Genomic DNA, 24,984 nt, shown 5'->3' on the forward strand with positions numbered 1-24,984 from the left:
GCATTGTACCAATAGATTGTCATTTACACTAGTTATTCTAGATTTTGCAGGTATTCTTTCTCAGGCTTGGGAATTTTGAGTAATTAGAAAAGTGTTTTTAAACTAACTCATTATTTTAGTTTTGCTCTTGGATGAAATCTGAAGGACATGTAATTTTTCAGCGACTTGTATTTAATTTAAAAGAAAAGCACTGGACAGTAATTATCACTCATCACTCTTAAGACTTGTGAGGGTTTAGTGGCACTTGCAAATTACAACTAATTAGGAATTGATAAAGGAATACATGTGTTTATAAACCTTTATAGAATGTTGTAAAGGAAGTGTTTGAGTGAGCTTTTTGTGTATCTAGTACTAATCTTCATTTCTTTGTCAGTCAGGGAAGTTTAGCAGATGTAATCCAAATAATCATACGGTAATTCTGGCCTGGAGGACTGCAAAGGTACTTCATTCTTTATGCTGACCTTTTCTTGGTTTCTCTCCATGGGTGGTAACTAAATTGGTTAAGGGCAGTCTGTGGGTGACTGTGGGTGCTGGATACCTGGGCTGACAGGTATGTAGTGTGTAGTTTACATGGTGCTGTGCTGTAGAAGTGGTGTTCTGCAACTTACTGTTCCACTGAAGTACTCCAAACCATGAGCAGCTTGCTCACTCCTCCCTCCCCCTGCAGCAGGCTGGGGAGGAGAAATTGAGGCAGAAAGGTCAAGACCACGTGTTGAGGTAAGAATTTACTGGAAACAGCAGTGAGATAAGGCATTGAACAGTAATAGTAGCAATACAAATGACGGAGGGTGCAAGAAAGAGATGAATGATGCCCAAGTGATTGCTCATCCCAGGAAACCCCTGACAATACTTGACTTCCCTCTGCCATACTGTCTGACCCAGAAGGGATGGACTCTCCCATCCTGGAAAATGGCCTAGAATAATCTCTGTGTCATAGCAATGCCCCCGTCCTGACTACTGTAAAAACTAACCCTCTACTGACTGGGACCAACTTTGAGTTGGATCCAGGTGCCAGTTGGAAGGTCAAAATTCGGGAACATTCAATGGCTACTGGAGATGTAGTGCTCTGCAAACAAAATTTTGGTGTTCTATTCTAAGAGCAGAGGTGATGAAGGACAAGCTCTTCATCTAAGTATATGATTTTTTTTTAAATCCCTTTTTTTTTCTTGGAACTGTTGAACATAAAAAGGTATTTTCTGTTGTGGGTTGTTTCCCTCCTATATAATTTTAGTGAATTACATCTGTATTTTAACTGCTGCTAGATATATTGAAAATAAAATAATACTGTCTTTGTCTAAAATTGCAAGTGTAACATTTGTAACAAGTGTAAGCTTTTTTTGAAAGGTGGGGGAAGGCTACTTATATTTGTTCAATTCTACATCATAGTCCTTTTATAGATAAGTATAAGAAAACAATTCTGAAAGACAAAATGGCTTTTAAAGGTCCATGAAAGTTGAGAAGCAGATGATGTATGTTTTGTGGAGAACAGTAAACTTTTCAGTTTAAGCTGTTCTAAGTTAATTTTTTTTCTGTGCAGAGTGCATAGTCATAAGGAATTTTAACAATATGCCACTGCATATTGTTTAGTTCTGCCTAAAATACTGGGCATTATTTACATACCTATATGTAATGAATTTTGCCACCTATACCATGAATTTGTGTTGATCTGGGAGAAAAGAGCAAATGTGAGATTTAAATAGGAAGCAGATGCAGTTGAGATGTTCAGCAATGATAATGCTGCCTATTACAGACACTGTGGAATGACTGTTTAATAGATACTTCAGGGATTTTTTGATCCCTTTTAAACTGTTGCAAGATGCTTATTTTACTGCTCAGTTATATGCTGAGGGGTCTTTTATCTTGTCTGAAAAGACTTTGCTATAGTGGATGACTTATGTGTATGTTCCCAGAGTATCCTAAAGAGCTCTTTTACCCCTCCCACCCCCCTAAGTGTAGCTATTGGTTTTCTCTGCCATAATGTAGTTGATTTTGATCTATTTGCTTTCCAAATAGCAATGTTTTTCCTTTTTGTTGTTTACTGAGAATAACAAGGTAAATTACTATTAATTTTAATTCTTATGCACACTCTAAGATAAATTTATCTTTAGTGGTGATAAAAATTTGGGAAGTAGCATTCTATCAAGTGCTGAAAATAAGTTATAAATAGGACCTTTAATATGTCAGTAATTACTGAATTTTTAAAGTGTCAGACTTTGTCATCCTGTTCCCCTGTCCAAAATGAGGGCTGCAGAAGTAGCATCTTGTTGGGTGCAGAGATAGTACCTTGTGTTAGACCAATAAACTAGCTCATTATATGCATTGGTTTAATAAAAGATGCAATCTCAACGTACAAACTCTATGGCTTTTTTAGAGTAGGATGAATGTAGGAGTGTATGCAAGGCACAAGGGTGGCTTCTTCATCTTACGCAGTTTCAGGACTCCGCAGAAGTGTGCAGTGCTAGGAGGAGACAAGTTTTCTTCATGTTCGTGCTCATCTTCTCTTTTGGCTGTCCTTGGTCTCTGTCCTGCTGAAGGAAAACTGCTGTGGGCACATGCTTTGCCTTTGCTACCTCTGTGTTCAGGGTGTAGCAAAGTACTTGTGACTTCATGTCGAAAACCTTAATTCTCCATAGTGATGTTCTATTTTATATGCTGTCTGTGCATTTAATCTAGAGGGAATATTCTGTGTGCTCTAACATTCTTAGGCATGTGCATAGCTGTGTTTTTCAAGGATTTAACCTGTGTGACTATTAATGCCCTTTTAAAAGTGTTCAGAAAAATTTTTAGTCTTTCATAGAAACTGTTTTAGTATGAAAGTTGAAAAAACTAAACCGTGGAGTTTTCATCGAAAGATGGTTACTGGGAATGTAGTTCTTTACCTTGAGATTCCTTGTGGAGGAGAAATAATGTAAATTCTGTGTGTGGTTGGTTTGGAGCTCTTGCCTTACACAGAAGGCAGGTTAGCTGGCAGCTGTTGTAATCTGTTACCCTAAGGAATGGGGCAGTGGGAAGCATGTCCTTGCCACTGACTGATGTCAGCGTGCTTTCCTCTGCCTGGGAGAGGATGTTACTTTTCTATTACTCTATAACTGGATTTCTTCTCTGCACTCCCTACTCCACCCAAGGAGCGTTTCCTTCCACAAGGTCAGGGAATTGAGTTGCTCATGTTCCAACAGTAGCAAGAATATTTCATCCCTTTCCAAAGGCTTGCTGTTTGTATAAGAGGTGGGAATTTATCTGTCTGACGTTCTAGTATGAATTTGGGAACAGTGATGTAGTTGAAACCTGTATACATAACTAGATATTAATAAATGGAAACAAAATGGCTGGAGAGCACTACAAAACCAAAGATGCTTTTATTCACCCTGACTATTCCTTGTTGACTGTCTACAGGCACAGTAATGCTGTATAATAGGCCGTCTCAGCTACCAGCATTTTTCCATGTGTGTTATATTATCAGTCTAAACTCTTGACAGCATCTGATTTACCTATCTGTATGCACAGTACTGATCATGAGCCTTTTCTGTTACAGTAGGTAAGGATGAAACACTAACCTCTTCCAAAGACAAGTGTCCTATCTTAAAAAGTGGATAAAAATCTGTAATTTTATTAAGTCAGAGGAGCAGAAGATGCAGTATGTGATCTTACTGTTTGTACAGATTACTTTAGCCTCTCTTTATTACTGTATGGGTCTGGCCCATCATGCAGATGGGTATTCAAAGAACGAGGAATGTGTAAACTATTCCTTGTCAGGAAGCAGATACCCTGGGTCCCTGAATAATAATATATTCCCCTGCTGTCTCTCTTAAGTCCTCAGAAAAAACGTTGAGAAATATCTTTGTATAACTCAGGGAGTAAATCTAATACTAAGTAAATCTAATGCTTTCATTTTGAAAGTGGACATTGCTATTAGGGACAGTGGCAACCACTCCACTCTGATGTAGGAACAGTAATATGGGTTTTCAGGTTGCTCTTTAAAACACTTAATTACTATTCAGCACCTTGCAGAGGAAGACTAAACCGCACTGTAAAGTTTTTATTATAGGTCTAGAATCACACACACTAGCCACACAAAAGTAGCAGTGCAATATGACCCATTGTTTTATTTTCTTATTTCTGCACACATATTTCAGGTGGAATATCTGTGTCTTTAAGACTAATTTTGAAAGACTTTTTCTGATCAAATTGGGCTCTGTGCTTAACTGTGTTTTCCTAAAGTATATTGCATGTCAGATACAGCCAGTGCCGTCTGTCCTGTACTAAGTATCCCTAGTAAGCATAAAAGTAAAAAGCACACATTTGTATTTCATTCTGGTTCGCTATTCCTTGGCCTCCTGATGCCAAGATCCTAGAAATTCTGAACAGTAAACCAGAGTGTGTAATTTTTCTTGTAGAATGCAACTGCTGGGCTGATTTAGGTTTATTTGCATATTAATTTTTCAAATACCTAGATTAGCAGGGGTTTATGGCTGTTCATAACAGCTATGTAGGTTAGCCATTTTCTCTTTCAAAATGAGATTTGCAAATTATTTTCCTCCAAACTCAGAGTGTGAGTTGCTTTTTTAGAGAATCAGGTTTTAGAATATGTGTGAGTAATGCTGTAGTTATATTCAAGGCTCAAATATCATAAATCCTACTGAGTGTCTTAATGAAAAGAGAATGATATTGTCAGAAGAGTAGTCAGAAATTGTTGAGCTCTGAAAACCAAAGCACAAGAGTCAATAACAACACATCTCAAATGTGGTCATAGCAAGGGAAAAGAATGTTGTTTTGCTGCTCACTGGATTCTGTTCTCAGGGGTCTTGTACGACAGTCTGGATACACTGAACAGATCTGTCCTGACTAGCTGTTGTACTTGGCCTGGGTTGCTGGAAGAATAAGGAGAAGTAAGGGTGCAGACCCCTCTTGGTCCTGATTTGCCACAGTTCAGGAGTTATGGATCCTAAATTAATGTGTGTGATTGATTATATGGATGCTTTTGGTGTTAGGCTTGTTTGTAATCCACTGGTCTTTGGAATTGCTTTTTGGTAATTATGACTTTCTGAATAAAACACCATGTAGATTTTGTTTTTTAAAGAAGTCCCTGCAGCTTGTAACCTTATTTCTTTGTGGTCTCCTTTGATATGTTTTTGTACGGGTTCAACTTCTCTATAGAAAATGCTAGGAAAGCCTTCCTGAGCCTGTAGAGCCTCTTTCATGACCAGTGTCTTTAAAGAGAAAGGATTGTTTTGCTGAAAGACTTACGGTGGATTGCAATACTGATCAGGAAACAAAGATGTTCTTTCTGTATTTAATGTTCTAGACCTACTACCTTGAGACTTCTAGACTCTCTGTTCCTGCCATTTATCTGGAGAGGACTGTAAAGCTTTTGGGACTGTTCAGTCCTGAGAACTTTGGGTGATTATCATGGTGCTGGCCATGCAGAGTCTGGCACTGTAACAGACCACAATAAGCACAGTTTTTCAGTTGTCCCTGAGAGTAATGTGTAGCCAATATAGACGTACCATCCAAAAAACACTTTTTCTGACATCTCACATCTCTGGCCCCAAACAAAAAATGCTTGCACTGTTACTGATGCAAGACTTTCTACTTGTGTTTCTCCCCATAGTGGGAAAAAGGGCCATGATAATCAAGTCAAGGATTTTCAGAGAAAGCTACAGCTTTTCAGGAAGTCATGATGGCATACTAAGTTTTCTTTCCCTCCACTTGTTTTTTTTTTGGTGGTTCCAAGATCTTTTAACCATACTAAGTTGGACGGTGTGAAGTGTTAGTGGGGAAAACTACCTTTCACAAAGGCAAGGATCTCAGCTGCTGTGGGAAGCTGCAAAGCAAATTCATTCAGTTTGTTTTGTAGAAAGGTGAGAAATATTTTACTAGTGCTTTCAGATTTTACTGAGATCTAAAATTCAGCCTCCTAAGTCTATTTTCATTGATCTCTAATGCAATTAAGGAATGAGCTGTAGATTTTCCAGGAATGGAGCAAACTTGCTGATATATTCTGAAAGCTAATCCTGAATATAAGTGATCTGACACTTAACAGTGGTACCAGTTTTCTTGTGTAGTTTCAAATATTGATTGTTTCACTAGCAACCTAATCCATAGATAACACTGTGTTCTAACAGGTTCTCCTTAGCTCTTGAAATCTTGTGTAGTCCTATTTCAGTGAAAATCTGAGTGTTTTCTTGTGAGGTGGTGTTACTACAGCTTTGTTAGCACCAGCCCTCTGAATTCGTCTTCTGCAAGACAGGTTCTGTGCACATAATGTGTGATGTCTAGAGCAATGGTTGAGTATAATGGACCTTGTTTAGAAAGTGATCCTTCTGTAAAACAAACTGTGCAAAGAAGCTTTCAGCTTGGGGTAATATGCTGGACTTTCAAAGTAGAGGTGCCTGGGGGGGAGGGGGGGGGGGGGGGCAAGGAAAAGACCTCGTGTTGATTCAAGATGCCAATTACCTGGGGGGGCTAGCAGTAGCCTCTTAAAACAAAATTCTTCTATATTGCCCTCCTTTGTTAAAATTATTTGATACTGGTCAGTGGGATTATCTTGTAAATCAAAAGTTTTAGAACAAATTGAGTTAATTATTAAAACCATGCCTCTGGGCTGTGATTGGTTTGGAGTTTCTTCTTCCCCAGGAAGTGATTTAGGCTTTTCTCTGGTTCCTTTGATAGGGCCAGATTTATAAAGATGAGTAGATGGTTGTGTACTGGTTGTATGAATGCCTGTGTAGGACTTGTCTCTTGTTCCTGTTTGTTGGTGTTGTAGGTTTGATCATCACCAGAAAAAGTGAAGAGAAACTTGATTGTGATACTGATCTCTCTGGGGTGCTTGCCCTTGCTGAGGAGACTCGGGCTTTCTCTGAACCTGCCCAGGCTACATGTGATGATTTGTTTATGCTCCCTGATGCTGGTTGCAGGATGTTCTCTGTGCTCCTGCCATCCTTCTCATTCCAGAACAACTCTGGCTTTTTGGTCCACTACGGAGTCTCCCCCATGCCTTGGATCCTAAAGATTTAGATAGACTGTTTTAATCCATGACAGCCTGCTTCCTCTATTTTATCCCTATGAGTGCAGAATAAAATGAGAACAAGCTTACTTTGGCAGCTAACTGGAAGAACACTGGGATACAGGCTCATGTGACTTGACTTTGATTTACCTTATCAGAAATATGTCATTAATGTAAAGTTTAGCTCTAAATTATCAGCAGAAGTGGGCTCAAACTCTTAATCTGAACAAATACATGATTAACTAATTTTCTTCCCAGAAACTTTATCCAAGGCAAAGTAAAAATGCATGGATTCAAACTCCTGATTATATTGTCCAGCTAAGAGTATTCAAGCAGAAAAGGATTGAAGATGATCTTTCTCCACCTAGAGGGAATCTTGACATGATAAGCTTTGCTAGCAGGTGATGAATATGCACGCCCGCAAACATTCTCAAACTGGGCTTGTAAAGCCTCTCTGTTTTTTACTTTGTCCTTGCACATTTTATGTGTAGCAGTACCTTAGTTCTGCAGGACTCTGTGCTGTGTGTATTTTGATGCTGCTCTTTTCCAGAATTTACTTCTGTTGCTCTTTAGGTTAGAACTGCCCTCTTGGCCGTTGAATGCCATTTACTAATGAGAACTGACACTACCAGCATGAAAAACATTAGAGGAGAGTCCTCCTAATTAGGCAGTATGAGGCCATGTAATTTACTGACTGTGGATGTGTTGCTTCTTTTTTCTTCAAATGGTTTAGTTTTCAGTTGTGGCTGTCTGTACAGATTATGTATGAAGTTGCAGTATATTGGGAGGTGTTTGGATTTGTTTGAGATACTGTTCTGCCAAGAAGAAAGTTTGTTTATAATAACAAGCAAACCAACACAGAATAGTATGGTCACAAGCAGCTTGTTCCAAGTGATAGTTAGCAGTAGGCAAGTTAGTCTCTTTTGTCAATGCTAAAGCTTTGGAGCTGGGTTATAACTGGGGTTTTTTTGTTGTGATGATCTTCAAGTAATACTACAGAAGCATCTGTCCCTCCCAGTTTACTCTTAGATCAAACTAATCTCAATGTAACTAATGTCTTTATCAAATTTTTATCTGATGCTAGTGACTAGAAAAGCATGCTTCTGGACAGTATCTCAGTGCTATGGGTAAATGTTTCTCCTTAATATCTGGTATTGCTGGACACAGAAATGCTTTTTGCTGTAGATTTGCTCATGATGTCTTTTAAAGTCTTGTAAATGAAAGCACTGCAATACAACAGAATCCTGGGAATGTCAGGTAGCGTGAAAATAAAAGCGATGCAGGTGCAATTCTGTGCGTGTAGTGTGAGTGTGATCACCTGGCTGATTCAGCAGTTTGTAACATTATATTAGCTTCTTGTAGGTTTTGTCAATCAGAAACATAATTCATAATGTTCAACCTAATTTCCTTATGTATTTCTACAAAGAGCTGTGAAATAGCATGGAGTGTATATCTGTTGCCTGACTAACTCCTGGGAACTATCTTCAGGACTTCTAATGAAGTTGTGGTGGGAGAGCTTTTCTTGATTTTAGTTAAACGTGAGAATCTTTATACTTTCCCTATCTTTCTGTGTGAAGTACAGGCTCAGCAGGTAAAAACCAGGCTCCTCCCCAGTTGCCTTATTAACATGGGTCACTGACGAGACTTTGTGAAAGTAAACCTGGATATAAGTTATAAAGTTGCAGAGACAAACCCAGTCAAACTCTTAAGTAAAATGGCTTTTAAAATAAATATAAACTAGAATTTATAGCTCTTTTGCATAAAAAGTTTGTGAAGAGATTTATTCTTTAACCTCATTGAAGTTTGTTTCAAAACAGATCAGGCATTAATTTTGTTTGATTTTATAAATTTTCACTCCTTATTTGTAGCAAGTAGAACTTGTATTGAAAAAGTATTGGATAAAGAATGAATGTGGATGTATGGAGGGAGAAACTTCTGCCAACTTTTCAGGCCATTGGAGCTTCTATAATTATCAGTGGAGGCAAGAAACCCCAGTTCTAGACTATGGGTGGGTTAATATATTCAAGATCTTCATAATATTTAGTGATTGGGAATGTCAATTCACGTGTCAGCATTCTATAACTGCTGATTGTCTTTCTCTTTCCCAAACTGTGTATTTTTCTTGAAAATTCAAAATGCAACTTCATTAACTTTGGCTTGATGCTCCTAAAGAGAAAATTCTGGCATTGTTCTTCGTGTGCTGAATCAGGAACACAGTCAGGAGATCTGTTCTTTTTTTTTTTTCTCCTTTTCTTTCTTTCTTTTCTAAGTGAGCTGTAGACCACAGTATATTCAAAAAACGTGACTTACGTGAAATTACTGCTGAGTTACCTGATTAAAAAAGCCCCAAACTCTTCATCTTGGTTTGACCATATGTAATCAGTGTCACTAAAAGGCAAAATACTTGATTCAGAGTTGGAAATACTTTAAATAGGATAGTACAAAAAAGCTGGTAGTCTGTCAGAAGCTGTTACTGCTCCAGCAGTTTTCCTTGCATTCTGTCCTATGTAGAGGAATGACAGCAGCCAACTATTGCTTCTACACCATATCTCTAGGTCCAGAAATATGAAGTGTTTAATAGTTTTTAAGTAAGTGATTTTACTGTCTCTGCTTCCTCTTGACCTTTTCAAGAACGGCTTGTATGGTGATGACTGGGCAGAGGTTTGATCATTATCTTACTCTATTGTGACTACTTACTCTATTCTGGTCTTCTTCAGTTAAAGCCAGGAGCTCCAGTTAGTCTCCATCTGCTGATGCTGCTGATCCTAGTGCTGACCTAGGTGTGGAAACATTGCCTTGGGACAGAAAAGTGTGCTTCCTGTTAGCTTTCCAGGGGAGCAGTTGCAGCTTCAGAGAGGGATCTCTGGAGTTTTTTGACTCTGATTAAAGAATGTAGATTTCATTATATACATATTAGGCTGCTTTTCCTGTAATTTTTTTCCTTTTGAGGCCTTTTCAGAAACTTTCAGGAGTAAGACGGGCTTGTCATGTATCTGTACTATTCAAACTATTCTGATTATCATGCTTAAAAAGACCTGAGAAGGTTTAATTGCTTCATGGCATCCAGTAGGACACTGAGTTGTGAGGAATAAAGCTACAGTCTGCAGAATCAGATGTTCATTTGGATTCTTTGTAAGTATCCACATGATTTTGGAGTGAAATGAATTTTTTTTTTTACCTAAGTTAATGTTAGACATAAAGTACAAACTTGCGGGGAGGCATTGTCATAGGTGCTTCACAGTTTGTGACCAGGGAAGGGATGCAGTAATAGTTTGTGGTTTACTAGTCTAAGACAGCATTTCCAATCTGGTAGTGTATGGTTTTACTTTATGCCAGTCTTCTAATTTCTGGCATCGGCTGCCAGTGAGTTTCAAGATGGGATTGTGGGCACTGAGAATTGCATGGACTTTGACAAAGAGTTTTTATTCTTCTGAGCTCAATGCTTTGCATTATTACTTGATTAGCAGAAGCACTCAAGCTGGAATCACTACTCATCCAGAACCTATAGATGAGCTGTATAAGGCTTTCTTTCTCTGTCTTGTTTGGGTGCTTTTCTCCCCTTCCAACCCAACTAAAAGTCTTTTTGCTTTCATGGATTATGGAAAAACATGAGAGATTTAATACTGTTGTTGCTAAGAAATCAGTAATTAGGCTGATATTATGTTCATGTTTGCTGTTTAAAATTATTTGAAAGGGGCATAATAACTGCTGCTCTGTAAAGGTCAAGTTATTTGAAAATATTGGACAACTGCATGAGTTGAAGCCTAATAAAAACATTTTAATTGAGAAGGTGGAGAAGAAACAAACATTAAATACCCTATTACTTGTTTCTTGAAGGTTGTTTTAAATAATTTTTTAACACGTGCACAAAGAACTTTGAGAATTACTTAAAATTTCTTCTGTCTTACATTTCTCGGTGTCTTAGTTAGCATCCTTGAAATCAGGAAAGCAATGGAAGGGAGCTGAGGGGTAGTTACTAACCCTAGCTGGATCTCCCATATCCTCATTCTGACGTGTATTCAGCTGTGTTATGAAGCTTCAGAGCGAATAATTCTTAGTTTTATTCATGTCTTGGTAGCAAGGAAGAAAGGTTATCTTGTACATTCATTTGTTCTCTTTTTATTGAAGAGCATCTCAAACAGTCTGTGAAATCGCAATCAATGTTCAAGGGGGCTCTTGGCTAGAGACAAGGCATGTGGGGTGGTCAATCCCCCCACTTATACATAAACAGAAAATTTACTGCTTGCTGTGTGTCTTGTGTAAAGGGTTTTTTGATAATACTAGTATGTGGCTGCTACACTTCCCTGGTTTGTTATCATTTTGTTATCACTTAATATTGCTGTGACAACTTGGCACTTCATAAGGAGAGTTAAAGAATTTTGAAGGTTCCTGATACACTTAGCAGGTTGAGAAAAGAAGCCATAAGCTGTGATCATGCTGGTTTGGGTTTTATAGCTAATTTTCTATTATGGTAATTCTTATTTGCTAAAGGAATATATGTGTGTCTTTATAGTGCATGGTGCTACAAGTAAGAGTGCATATTCCTTCAGGGTGATCAGCTTCTATCCCCTTTTTTGTGCTCGTTCCCCCCCTGCCCCTAGCAGCTCTAACTTGCCAAGTGTTATTCCCAAGATAATTTCAGAATTGTGTGTGTTAGCTACTGGATACTATTCCCCCAAGAATAGTATCCAGTGCTGCCTGTTAACAATTAAAAATCTTAGCATTTTTGTAAAAAATCCAGAGAAAAAAATTGATGTGTGGTGTGCTTTTGCTCTGATGACAAGTTACGTTTCTTTGGTTATGCTTTGTGTGGTACTGTTTCTGTACCTGCTTCTTCAGGGGCAAATAAGAGAATTCTTTTGCTATAGAGAAAGGCAATTATCTAATAGATACTTAAATCTCTGGAGATCTTTTTGCAGGAGTTTTAACTGAATTTTCTTTTTCCTTCATTTGGATAACATAAGTATCCAGGAATGAATAGGAAAACTGCTTACAGGTTTTTTGCACTGCACAGTATAAGTGCTGTAGTTTTAAAGAGTACAGCTGGATAAGCAGGCTAGGACTTCTAAAGATGCTGCAGTGGTCTTGTTCATGCTGCACTGTGAAAATGCAAATCAGGAGTTTTTTATATTGTAAAAGCTGAGCTATCCTTGAATGCAAGTTTAAAAAAAAAATATATGCTTCATTCTGAGCATACTGTGTTGGTGTTCTGTGCCAGATTGTTCTTCAGTGATGGTATGACTTTCAGATCAGACCAGTTGGAATATTAAGTCTGTGTGAACTAATGCAGCTGGAGCAACAGGTCAAAAGTAAATCCTTCTGGAAAATTATCCAGAAGGTGATCGCTGCAGGCGAGTTATGCAAATGGGTTATATTCAAATACAGACTTACAGCCTCAAGTGGGCTGATTTTCCTGTGTGTGTAAGAGTTTCTGGGTCATTGCTCTTTAAAGGATGTGGAGTTCTTCAGACCTGAGCTGTTCTTTCTAATTGGATCTGAGAATATTTGCCATTATTATTAAGAATGCTATCTAGTACAAGCTAACACAAGAAACTTTTGTTATAGAATGGTATGTTCTCACCTGTTCTGTGAAGAAAGAAATGGACTGATAAAAACTCTGATAGCTGGAAGCCTGGAACAAATGCTGGGGTTTTTTTCATCTTTTGGGTGAAGGCATCCTACAGAAATGTGAATAACCTGAATGGTGCCAGGAGATCAAATGAAAATGGGAGATGGTGAGAAGACTACCTAGGAGACAGGCAGAGAGGGCTGAACTGTGTCATGGGAGATGGAAGAGTATCCTGAATGGCAGTGCAGAGGGGAAGGGTGTTGGTGGTGTGGTGACTGGAAGTGACATGTTGAATATTTGTGAATTTAGAGTTTAAGTTCTAAATTGATCTGTAGGTCATGTATGAGTGCATGAAGCACCTTAGTAGGGACTAGATAGAACACAGCATTTTGGAAAAATTGGACTATTGCACAGTGATGTAGACACCCCAAGTGCAAAGTGAGTGTTTCATGCTAGAGTGCTGTGTGAGCACTATAAAGGCACTCCATTCCCCAGACAGCCTGTTTAATAGCCACCTGTGGTTGCTGCATGTTTGGCAAGTTGGTATATCTAGATCATGTTTCTGACGGTGACTGGTAGCAGATGCTCTGAGGAGAAGGCACAAGGAATGGAGTAGTACCCTTTTTCCCAGTAATGAGAGATTTAGGGAATTCAGAATAGTTCAGATGGAACATATTTCATATTTAACAGGAGCAGACAGATTTGGGGATTTTTTTAATATTACATGTTATGGTCTCTGCAACATCCTTTGACAACAGTTTGTGATATATGATTTGCTGTATACAAATATGTAGAGGTATAGCTATTTTGCTTCATTTGTTGCTTGAGCATCTTCTTTGTCAGGAGGAAATAACCATGCTGGAATATGTATACCAATATTACATGGTCTCTGTGTGACAGAGACTTAAAATATATAAACTAATAATTGTATAGTCCATTTCTAATTCATTATCCAATTGCTTTAGAAATATAATATCTATGTATAGTGGTGCTGTAAGTACAGAAGATAAATGGGGGCTTGCAGAAAGTGGAAGAGAAGGAATCTAGAACTGAATGTGAGTGAATGCGGGAAATTAATTTTTGCAATAAGAGGGCAATATTATGTTTTTAATTTCATTGAACGAGATGACCTACATGCTGGGATAGTGTTGTCTTGTATAATTATGCCCAGACCTTTATGAGCTTGTCGATGGGTTTGTCAAAATCTTATTTGGCCTTTTTTTCTGAAAAAATTGTCTTGATTCTGTTCATTACTTGTAAGAAGGTAAGTTATCTGAGTAAATAGTATCTTACTTGGCATCTTGTGTCACTGATAGTATGTAGCCCTTTGTGCAGTCTTCTGCGTGCTCTAACAATAAGCCAGTAGTGACCAATTCTTGGTTCAGTTTAAATGAGAGAAAAGTATCTTTAGTGGTCCATAACTTTTTTCTTTGCCATATGACTGTCTTAAAATAGTTTGTGTTCACTTTGGGTTTATAAAGAATGATTAGTTCCCTTTTCATTTAGCAGGAGTCATCTGACTACTTTTGTTATTAGCTGCCTTGAGGGCATTAGGTGGAAACTTCTCAGGTGCTTTGTTTGGCTGTGTTGCACTGTTGCTGAACATGCTGCTTGAGCAGTTGCTACCTCTAGATGTTTGTTTCTGTGTTTTCACAATACTCGAGCCAGCTTCTGTATGGCTGTGTGATGGAGATGGAGGATTGATTTAGTTAAATATCACCATGCAAAGATAGTTATGTTTTGGTCTTTTGGTTCAAGTGATGGTACAGCTGCTTATGCTGGCAGAATTTGAAGTCTGAGACTATGAGGGTGAGCTCCCTAGGCACCTGTAGGGAGACACAAAGCAGAGGAGTGTCTAGAGGCTTCAGTTTTGATCTCTGAGCTAAATAACTTGGGGATAATCCTAGCCAGTGTAACAGTGTTTTTAGAAGTACTGAGATGACTGCGTGATTCCTGGTCATACTTTCCAAACATTTGAGACTTTGTCAATGTCTTGACTTTTCTTAGATGTTGTTTGTTCTGTGATCGAAATGTAGCTGTAGATTACAAACACAATAATAAACATCCCAGAAAGAGGCCGTGGGGGATAATGGACTTCGTAATTACAGGACATGATTTTACAATCAGTAGTGCATTTTGCTTTAAATATTCAGCACAGTCAGGAAATAGAAGTAGGAAGTGAACTTTTCATTGGTCTCAAATGAAAATTAACTTGGATGAATTCAGGAGCCTGCTTGCTTGCTACTGAAGTGGTCTTTGTTCCCAGTCAGTAACAAAGCCATCAAACTCAGAAAAGCATAGCCTCTTTTCAGTACTCCTGAAAATTTTGGCTGTCTCATATGTCAGTTTTGTTAACCAGGTGATTATAAAATATTACTGTATTTTGATGTGAGTGAAGGGCTGGTGGGAGAAAAGGACCCCTCTTCTTTGGTAGGGCTCAAAAAAAGACAGGCAAATACAGGGTAGCATGTCAAAGAGATGGAAAACTCTGTGGAAGTTTCACAGATTTCTTCTGAATTGTGTAGATGACTTCATGAAAGCAGCTAGTCTTGTGTCTGTTACAAGGATTTGGTATGTGCATATGTTAATGTTCTGCTATATGGATTATCTGATAACTCACCGAATCTCCCTCAGTTCTGTGTGCTTAAATCAGTAAAAAGGGACATTTCTTTGTAGTGTGCCTGTGAAAGGTTTTAATGTGATGCTTCAAGTGGTCACTGCAATGCAATGATGTGATAGCCTTTCTTACTTGCAGTCTGAAGAAGGTGGATGTTGTTTTCCTTCCAGCAGTCACTAGTGGAAGTAGGTTGTCTTAAATGTGCCTCAGCTGATTTAAACGAACCCCCCTAGCAAAGCTGGCCAGAAGGAGAGTGCTGTGCTGACAGAGCTGCTGATTCTCTCCTGATTCAAGGAAGGGATAACCCATTATTGCTGCTGTCGGCAGTCTGCTTGTCTTTCTCCCTCCAGCTTGTGTGTGGATCAACACAGAGGTGAAGCGTAGAAAGGGAAGTGATCCTTCAGCAGAGTGGGAGCAGGGGTTTTGCCAGGGAGAGCTGCCTTCCCAGTAGCATTATATGGGCAAGCATCTACATACACTGAGGTTTTGAGACTTCTCATGGCTGATGAGTTTCAAGAGATGATACAAGGCCATGAAAAAAGCATGGGTTTCTGTTTGCGTAAGTTTATTGAGCCCTTACTAAAGGTTCAGTGCATAGACTCCGACCTGTTTCACTTCAAGTCAGGTATGTTTGAACTTTAAGTGAAACATTAGCTAATGCATGTCTGGATTTTTTTTTTTTTCTTCAAGAGGCCCTAAGTCTCCAAATAGTTTCTGGGATGTGAGTCTACTGAGTTTTTTCATAATTAAGTTTTGAGAACTTTTGTCTGTGACACTTGTTTTCTTAAAGCAAGTAGCAAGGCTGGATTCAGTCCATTGTGTGAATAGAAGAATGTGTCTGTATTCCCTGGAGCTAGCTGCCCTCCTGGAGGAGAACTTAAACTTTAAGGGATGTGTTTACTAAAATTAACTGCTAGCACATGGAGATGTTCTTGTGTCTGCTTTGGAGAGATGAGGAGTGTGTGTCAAATCTTAAACTGTTGAGGAAAAAGAAGGCATAATAAGCTTAATTTTTTTTCCCCTCCTCCCCTCCTTTTTTATGACCCCTTTTGAAATTAAATAGGGAAGATAAACTGCTGGAAGTTAAACTTGCTCACCTCAAGTGCAAAAGAGAAAGGCAACAAGCATCTGCATCCTAAATGGGCTGAAATCACTAGGCATATTAGAAGTTGTGTTTAGGTGAGTACCCTCAAATAGTAGGATCACTTTTTCCTCAACTGCAAAGTCCAGAGGATTTTATCAGGAGTAACAATTGTTTGGTGAAGCTGATTAGACACAGCTGTCATCTGCTAAGTAAGCACTTAAAGTTAATAAAAAATGTCTCCATTTTTTCCATTCCATATGTGTTTGGAAAAGAACTTATTAGTTGGTACAGTACAAGGGATAAAGCACAAAACTTCATATTTCTCTAGTTGGCTATTATGTTTTACAAAATCACTACACCTAAAGCATGCTGCTGGACACTGTCCACTTCTGCTTCATGTCTGTGCGAATGTTTTGGCATAGTGTCCTGTAAACAGGATGGGGAACTGTTGGAGCCATGTTTGACTTCAGTCATTGGAGTTTTGGATATTTATGTACAAATTCTATCTGCTTGTAATGCGTGTGTCGGTGTGCACAATCTTCCTCCTTCTCCTGAGACACGATTAATTTAATCTCTTTGAACTTGATCCCAAAGGCAAAATACTCTGGATCAAGCACAACAAGTAGTACTGCCTTTCGGTTTTTGCTACCGCTGCATTACTTTTCCTGTGCTGTTTATCTGGAATTGTTTGGAATAGTCTTAGAGCTGACTAGTTACTCTGTGTTTCTTGGTAGTGCATGAACTATATGCAGAATACATTTTTGATGCCTTACTCTGCAGTTTGGAAAAGGAACAAGCACTGTTCCAATGCAGATTTCAGACACAAATCCTGGTATATAAACCCTTCTGAAATGGAGACACACTTCAGTGGAGAATCTTTAAATGGGATGCTTGAATGGTCTGTGGCCAAGTAAATAAATATTTCCTCATTTTCAAGGAACATGGCACGCAGCTGCTCCTTACTTCTTGTTGTAAAATAACGGGCCATTTGCTGACTGAAGCAAGCTATTGACATTATTGCTAGCAGCTGCTGAACTCTTGGTGTTAACTTAAACAGCTCATAAATGTTAATTATGTTGCAGTTTTGTTAGAGCTCATCTGCATATCCCAGAGGCACTAGCTAATATGTCATACTTTTTTTTTCCACGTGAACTGATGACATTTCTTAGTGGAGATTCCAAATAATAACTTCCTAGGTCAGTTCAGTGATTTTACTGTACTGGCCAAAGTTTCCTCAAAACTTCTTTTAACTACAGTTTCACTAGTACTAGTATAGCTTTACTTAAATGTGTTTCAATAGGCTCAGAGCTGCTGAGCATGTGGTGGAATGACTATGAAGTATAAGGGAATATACTGAGTGCTTACTGACCTGTTGTTGGGAGATCTGTGACAAAGTTAAATCTAAAGCCAAGCTGAACAAAATCCATTGAGTTTATCCCATGCTTTGTTTTAAAGCCACTTTGATATTGTTACGGTTTTGCTGCTATACAAGTGTGAAAAGCTTACACCAAGTGTTTACAGGCTACTGTAGAAGTGTGTGTTATCTGCCTAATAACCACTTAAATGATGTTTTGGAGCCTTTTAATGCTCCCTCCCATTTTTCAGCCAGTGGGGATGTGTTCTTTAGAACAAAGCTCCCAAACAAACTAATCCTTTTTTCCCTTCAGGTCAGATTCTTCTAGCGTTCTTTGTAGGAAACACTGATAAACTTCTAGAACCTGGTTTGGAGACTGTCAAAATGATTGTGAATATAGTATGAATGAAAGCACAGATAAATGATAATTCAGCAGCTTTCATTTCATTAAGTTTAACTTTTTCATTTCAGTCACTGTGACAGTCAGAAAGAGGACAGTGTTGTTGCTAGTGTGTACTATATAGAGAAGTTGTACTTACAGCATCTAATAGTTGTTCTCTCATCCTTACTTTTTTGTGGTCATCCAGTGGACCTTTTTCTCTTGAGGGCAGTGGTATATGTTTACCAGAAGTACACTTGGTGCTCGGAGGATATACTGCCTACCCAACTAGTTGGAATTGCAGGTAGTCTGGTCTTCTGGTATCAGTCTGTGCTTGCAGGTTTACCTGGTGACAATGCAGCCATTCCCATACAAAGCTATATGCTCCCTGCTGTGTATTTGGATGGTGCTTTGATTGCCTGCATGTGTGGTTTTTCCTCCTCGGGGTTCTTTCCTGGCTGCTTGTAGAGGAATTTCTGTCCCTGAAGTGGTATGCAGACAGGGATGAGTATTGCAGAGTGATGCTAGATGGATCCAATCCCATTTGTTGGGGGGTCCCAACTTGAGCTGGAACCTCTTGGTCTTTAAGATTGACTTCATGCAAGGAAGTCTATCTTCATGATATGGGGTGAGGAAGATCAAAGTACAACCAGTTGTTTGGTTTTCCTTTTTTTGGGGGTGGTCAAAGTATCAAATCAATGTACGGCTAACATCAGACCATACTGAAATCTGTGAGCAAGAGTTTGATCTCACAACAATTCAGTCATCTTATTTCCAGGGACAGAATTAAATGTCACTCTTCTTCAGACAGAGATGTGTGAGAATTGGTTTCTGGATTTGTTCATAAAAGCCTGGAGAAATATTGGATAGTACACAATCCAGTAGCTTTTGGTTAAAAATAAACAGAAAACTTTTTGGGGGAGTAGAGGGGGACTCCAGATTGTGTGTGTGTGGTTCAATTATAATTCAATTACTGATGTTTTGGAAAAAACATGATTGCAAAAAGAATTCTGGATTTTAAAAACTTTAGAGTTCACTTACTTCTTTAGAAGTGGTATAGCTCATTAAAGCTAGTATGACCATCTAGCTATCAATTCTGGTCACATCTTTTCAGTATTTATCAATGGGTTTTCAGGTTTTGTTCATTTTTTCCTTTTATTTTTCTTCCAAAGGTCCACCTAAAAATTCTGCTGTTGCCCTTGATTTCTGCCCCAACTACATGCATGTCTCATGCAGCAGATGTAGACATCTTGTTGAGATTGGATACAATTTCATATATCCAGAGTGTCACTTAAAAGAAATAAGAAGAAAATGCCCCCATTGATTTTTCTCAGTGTCTTGTTTTGAGTCTGAAAGTAAATTTCCTGTGCTGCATCCTTAAACTGAGAATAGAAGCTTACTCAAATGGCTGATTTCAGGAAATTAATTAAGAAATAGTGACTTGAATATTTGCCTTCTTCAAAATTATGGTTCAGAAATATCTTCTTGTGGCTGCACTCCAAATTACAACTTGAGATTTTTAAATTTTGGCTTTCGTGCGTATTGGGCGCTGATGAAAAAGATAGCTGACGTGGATGGAAGTTTGACACATGTAGAAAGATGTGTACCTGAAAAATCATGGCTAATGAAGTAGTCCTAATCTGATCTCAGATCAGCCTCTGTACCAAAACAATGACATAGAGAAAAGAAACAAATTATCCTGAGTAAGAAGCCTTCCTTGGTTTTGTTTGTTAATTCTGTAACCTCAAAAGTCTGAATGGATGACCTAAATGTTACTGCACATCTCCTTGTTCCAAGTCTCTGAGCAAAGGAATAAATTGATCGTAAACATTAAGTCCCGCATTCAAGGATATTTGACTTTGGGTTTGTAAAGGACTTCAAGAAAGTCATAGTTGAAGGAGGTTCATGTACATAGGAGACAACAATGTATGGTATACACTGATTTCTTTGCAATCTACATTTTTAAACCCAAACAGGCCAGTGAACTGCCAAAGTGTTTGTCTGTCCAGGTGGGGAGGGGGCATCACCAGTACCATTTATTATTTGTGAGGTTCGTAAGTAGGAAAAGACAAATTGATTTGGCAGAAACTTGTGTTTTAGTAGGTAACTTGTGTGGGCAGAAGAAAAGTGATAAAAACTGAAATGTTAAAAGGTACAAAAGAAAAGTTGTCAACAGTTTTAATAATATTTTTTCTTTTTATTTCCCTCCTGCAGACCTTCAAGTGCTGACCTTCTTGGTCTATTAAGTTATTATAAACTTTTGCTGCTCTGCGAACATATAAAGATGTCTCGCAGCCCTGACGCTAAGGAAGACCCTGTGGAATGCCCTCTTTGCATGGAGCCTCTGGAAATTGATGACATCAATTTCTTCCCTTGCACCTGTGGGTACCAAATCTGTCGTTTCTGTTGGCATCGTATTCGCACTGATGAGAATGGACTTTGTCCTGCTTGCAGAAAGGTAAATCCCTGCAACAGCGGCTTGTCTTGCATATTTCACAAGGCTTTTGTATTGTGCTGGTACCAAAGACATCCTTATCCTTGAGGGAAACAATCATCTAGTCATGGCCTAGATCAAGGGTGAGGTGTTGGATTCTTCAGTTTGTCTGCATATGTATTGAAGCTGTTAAGAAACAGCTGGTCTTGGTTTATTAAATTCAGAACCAGATTGATAGGGGATGCTTCGGATCAGAAGCAAGGCATGCTGATGCTGTGAGAGCTGCCAAAAAATGAAAATCCTTTAAGTTGAGGTGCTCATGCATTAGCAAAGTTTTTTCAGGAAGAATAGTGAGGATTCCAGCATCAGGTTTGCTGAGAGCTAAGGTTCAGCTAAACTGACAGAGCTGACTGAGAAGCAAGTTTATAGAGCACCTACTTGTTTTGTTTGTGGCACTGGAGCTTTTTAATCCATATTTTAGTGGATACTGTATGTATAAAAAAAACTTTGGAAGGATATCCAGAGGGGTTAAATTTTGAAGCATTTCAAAATATAGACTGTTTGTCTTGTATTCTGATCTTGTTGACAGATGCTTGAAGGTAGTACTTGATATCTCCCTGTGTTTTGATGTCTGGCTGATTTGGTTGGCCACAACTGTAAACGTCAGCTTCACTAAGTTGCCTGTTATTTCCTTTGAATTATTTTATTTCTCCTTCTAGTGTTTTGCTTAAACTTATTATTTCCTTATCTTCAGTGTTGAATAAAATTCCTTTTCAGTATCTTCTTGTCTTTAATGACTTCCCTTGACTGTAACTTTCTTGCCTGGCCTTTCTCTTCTTGTAGTTGCAGCTACTTATGTCTTCTTGTTCTCCTACTATTTAATCATGATCCTGTCCCTAGTTTATGCCTCTCTTGTCTTCCTGTCTCATATTACAGCTTCCTTTTCAGACCCCAAGTAATCTTACTTGGTCTCACTATCTTTATTCACTGCCACAGTATTTTATAAGCACTTCCAGTCATATTTTCTTGCTGCTCTTTTGAGCTTTGGCTACGCTAGAGCCACTACTGTTGATCTGTGTTTGGATGCCACTGCAAGCCTGAAGGCTTTCCCACGGCAACACGTTTGTTTAAAAATTCTGCAAATTTCCTGCAATATTTGAGCTCCATGTTCTGCAAGGAAGATCCACGTTATCAGCCAAATCCTTCTCCACTTGGAATACCTGCTGTAGATGACACGTGCTGTATAGTAATTTCCCACAGTGCAAGGTGATTTCTACTCTTCTGATACAACATGAGACTTTTGGGATTTCCTTGTTTAAGTTGCTTCGTTTTCCTGGATTTGTTCTGCTACTTTTCACCTGCTTGTTATTCAGAGTTTTGAAATGTATTTGAAGAATCACAGAAGCAGTATGCTAGTCGCTGGTTTTGGGTGTCTGAATTCTTTGAAATATGCTCAACTCTTAAATGTGGAATACTCTGCCCTGTGGTTGGATGTGCAAATGTTTTGCCTAATATTGGATACAGTTTGCTTAGAAAAACTGTTTCATGAGGAAACCTCGAGTAAGTGCCATGATTGGAGTGAAACATACTGGCCATTCATGGAGAGAAAGGAGACATCTTTCATTATGTTGATATTTCATCTATGGACTGCAAAATATTCTTGAGTGGATTTGGAGCTGTATCACTGGGATATAAGAGATTGGCCTGAAGAAGGCTGGCTGAGGAGGACATCTCTTCTGTGGCACAGACAAAGACGTGATGCAGAGACCACACCAGCATCTTGGGAATAAATAATCTTGAGCTACAGAGTTACAGCATTAAATAAGTGAAGAAGCCATCTTTTGAAGTATGCTGGACAGAAGGAACCAGGTATGTGTATTTGAGTTCAGTGTGTCTAAGTAATCTCTGTCTGTGCATAGTAAAGCTTCTGGGGAAAGATCTGAGCATTTTTCTATTTGTAGCTATTATGGTGTACATTGATTGTGGCCACTTAAAATGCTGGAGCACAGAACATGGCAAAGCAGCAAAGTTTTAGCAGGAAAGGTTATACTAGGTACAATGGTTTCAACAGGTATGCCATATTGTTATGACAAGTGTACCAGTGCAGGATACTTACTGTGAAATGGACCGTGGATAAACATCGATTAAAACAAGGATGAGTTTGTTATTTGCAATTGCATAATAGAAACCTGCTATTTGTGCCAATGTTATTGAATGCAGTGTGACTTACCCAGTAATTTGAGCACTCCTTCATGGAGAGGAGCAGTGAGCAACCCCCTGTCCATGGGTTTTGGTTGAAGTGTTTGGGGGAGATTTTGGTGAAGTCTGTAATAAAGTAGCTTGGCTAAATGCTGTGGTGGCACAAATGCAATTAGATGTCAACTTGCATTGCATATATACACCATTATCTTCCTGAGCTTCTTTAATTCACTTCTAACTTAAAAGATGTTAGCATGTGGTTTCTTCTGCCCAGGAGAGTGTACTTCTGTGTCTTTGAACTGTTATCTAACTTAATTTCTGCACCTGCAGAATATGTTCATGTGGTTGCAATCAATTGATTTAGTCTGCCTTAAGTTTCCTCCTGTGAATAATAGTAGGACACAAACATTTGCTTTAGTAAGGTGCTAGTGTGAATTAAACTTAAATGCTGGTTGGAAACTGGTACAACTTAGTATTAACATGTTTAAAACTTCCTAAACTTTATTTGAATCTTCTGAAATGGACTTGGAAAATAGTCTTATTTCTAGAGAAATAGAAATTGTTTCTATTTAATTCACTAACTCCAAAAGTACCTATTTCAAAAAAAAAAAAAAATTGAACTGTCTGGCTTTGGGTTCCTGATGCCCTTCAGAATTGTAGGTGTAGCCAGTTGTAAGATACCAAGCAAGGCTTCATGTTTTTTCCAGTTAATTGATTTCTGAACTGTGGGTGAAATAGCTGCTAACTAGACAAAATAGAATGAAAATACGCTGTCTTCAGAAAAGATTTCTGTAGCAGAAGCTGGTTTGCTTGTCAGCAGACTTGCTGGTTCTGATTGTAATGACGGTGATTTTTCTTTGCAGGGATATTTCCATTATCCTTTCTGTAAAATTCAGCAGTCTAGCTCCTGTTTGCCATGTGAATAATACATACTGTCTCAATTGCTTAATTAAACCATGCCACTCTTAGCCCTTTGTCAGTTCCTGCACTTTTTAAATCCAGCAACAAAAAAACCTAGCTTATTCATGTTTCTTAAGTGCTTTGCTCTTCCACCAAATAATATAACTTGATAGACAGTTGTTCCTGTGGTGTGGCTTTGGCTTTTTCTCCAGTTCCTTGACTGAGCGTCCTTTATCTCTCCAATGAGAGATCTAGCACCTTGTGTTATGGAGGGAAATAGCATACTGCTAGATGTATGATCAAGAAATTAACATGCTTTGTCCATGTTTCTCCTGCTACTTCTGTGTAAAAGGAACACTTAGTCTTAATGCACAGTCTCCAAATATCAGTATTTCTTCCTATGCTTTTGATCCCACAACTTAGTCATTTGGTGCAACAATTGATATTTTGAAATAGATAGGAAATTGCTTTTTGAAAAATGTAAGTATAGTGGTGTATATTGTGCATAAACCTTATTGACTTCCTTTGTATTTCTTGTTTCAGGAACCATTTGGTAGCAAGACAGCAAGTGGGAAATGTTGGTGCATCCATTCTGTGGAAGGAATGTGACCTACCTGGAATGACAAAAGCAAAGTGCTTGATAAATCACAGCTCAGCTTTCAACAACTGGGAAATGGGGGAAAAAATGTCTGACAGGAAACAAAACTGAAATAAGACAAAATTAGTCAGGAAGACTGAGAATTCATCAAGGGCCTTCTCGGATTAGAGAAACAAAGACTTCAAGAGACATTCACACTTTTGGTGACGTTCTTGCAGGGACTACCTTGCACTTAGTGTAAAGAAAATTTGGTTGTATTCCATGGTGGCACACTCGTTTGGGGAACCTCAGTGTTTTCTTCTGAAAAGCGTTGGTGTAACTTAAGTTAGAGGTGTCAGCTGAATTTAGTGAATTGGTGATGTTATCTCCTAATGTCTTGAATCTGAAAGTACATCAATGCTGATAATACTAGAGGTAGCTACTTTGTTTGGATCTCAAATCCTTTATCAGCTAAGGCATTAGAGACAGTATGTTAAGTAAGTAGATTGTTTTAAAAAAATAAGCTGTAGGCATGTCAGTAGCATTTCCACTTTAGTTGTTGCAGAACCTGAGAGCCTCTGATGTGTATAGTCCTCTCTCTGCTTCTGATTTGTAGGGTTAGACAGCAAAAACATACCAAATGGTGCTGTGAAGTACACCAGCTGTCACTCCACCTTGCTTGGCTTTCAGAGACTCGTTCCTGCAGTCTGCAGTGCACACACCTGTTTGTAGTTGAACCCTCATCCAAGTTCATTAACTTCATCACTGGGAAACAATGACTCTGAACATGAAATAATTTTGGTCCTTTATTTGAAAGGAAAATGGTTTCTGATACTATTTTTTTTTTTTAGAATTAGTTTCTGAAATG

At 38.5% G+C, this 24,984-nt stretch overlaps 1 protein-coding gene across 4 annotated transcripts in view; it reads left to right on the forward strand.

The window, feature by feature from the left end:
* Positions 1 to 24,984, forward strand: part of CNOT4 (CCR4-NOT transcription complex subunit 4) — a 76,608-nt gene that overhangs the window by 13,155 nt on the left and 38,469 nt on the right. For all 4 annotated transcript variants that reach the window (XM_084206294.1, XM_084206296.1, XM_084206295.1 and 1 more), the window contains exon 2: positions 20,221 to 20,464. In XM_084206294.1, coding sequence (XP_084062420.1) covers positions 20,291 to 20,464 — 174 coding nt within the window. In that variant the 5' untranslated portion in view covers positions 20,221 to 20,290. The remainder of the gene's footprint in view (positions 1 to 20,220; positions 20,465 to 24,984) is intronic.

This window comes from Fringilla coelebs (assembly GCF_963513975.1).
Source record: "Fringilla coelebs genome assembly, chromosome: 5".
NCBI classification, from domain to species: Eukaryota; Metazoa; Chordata; class Aves; order Passeriformes; family Fringillidae; genus Fringilla; species Fringilla coelebs.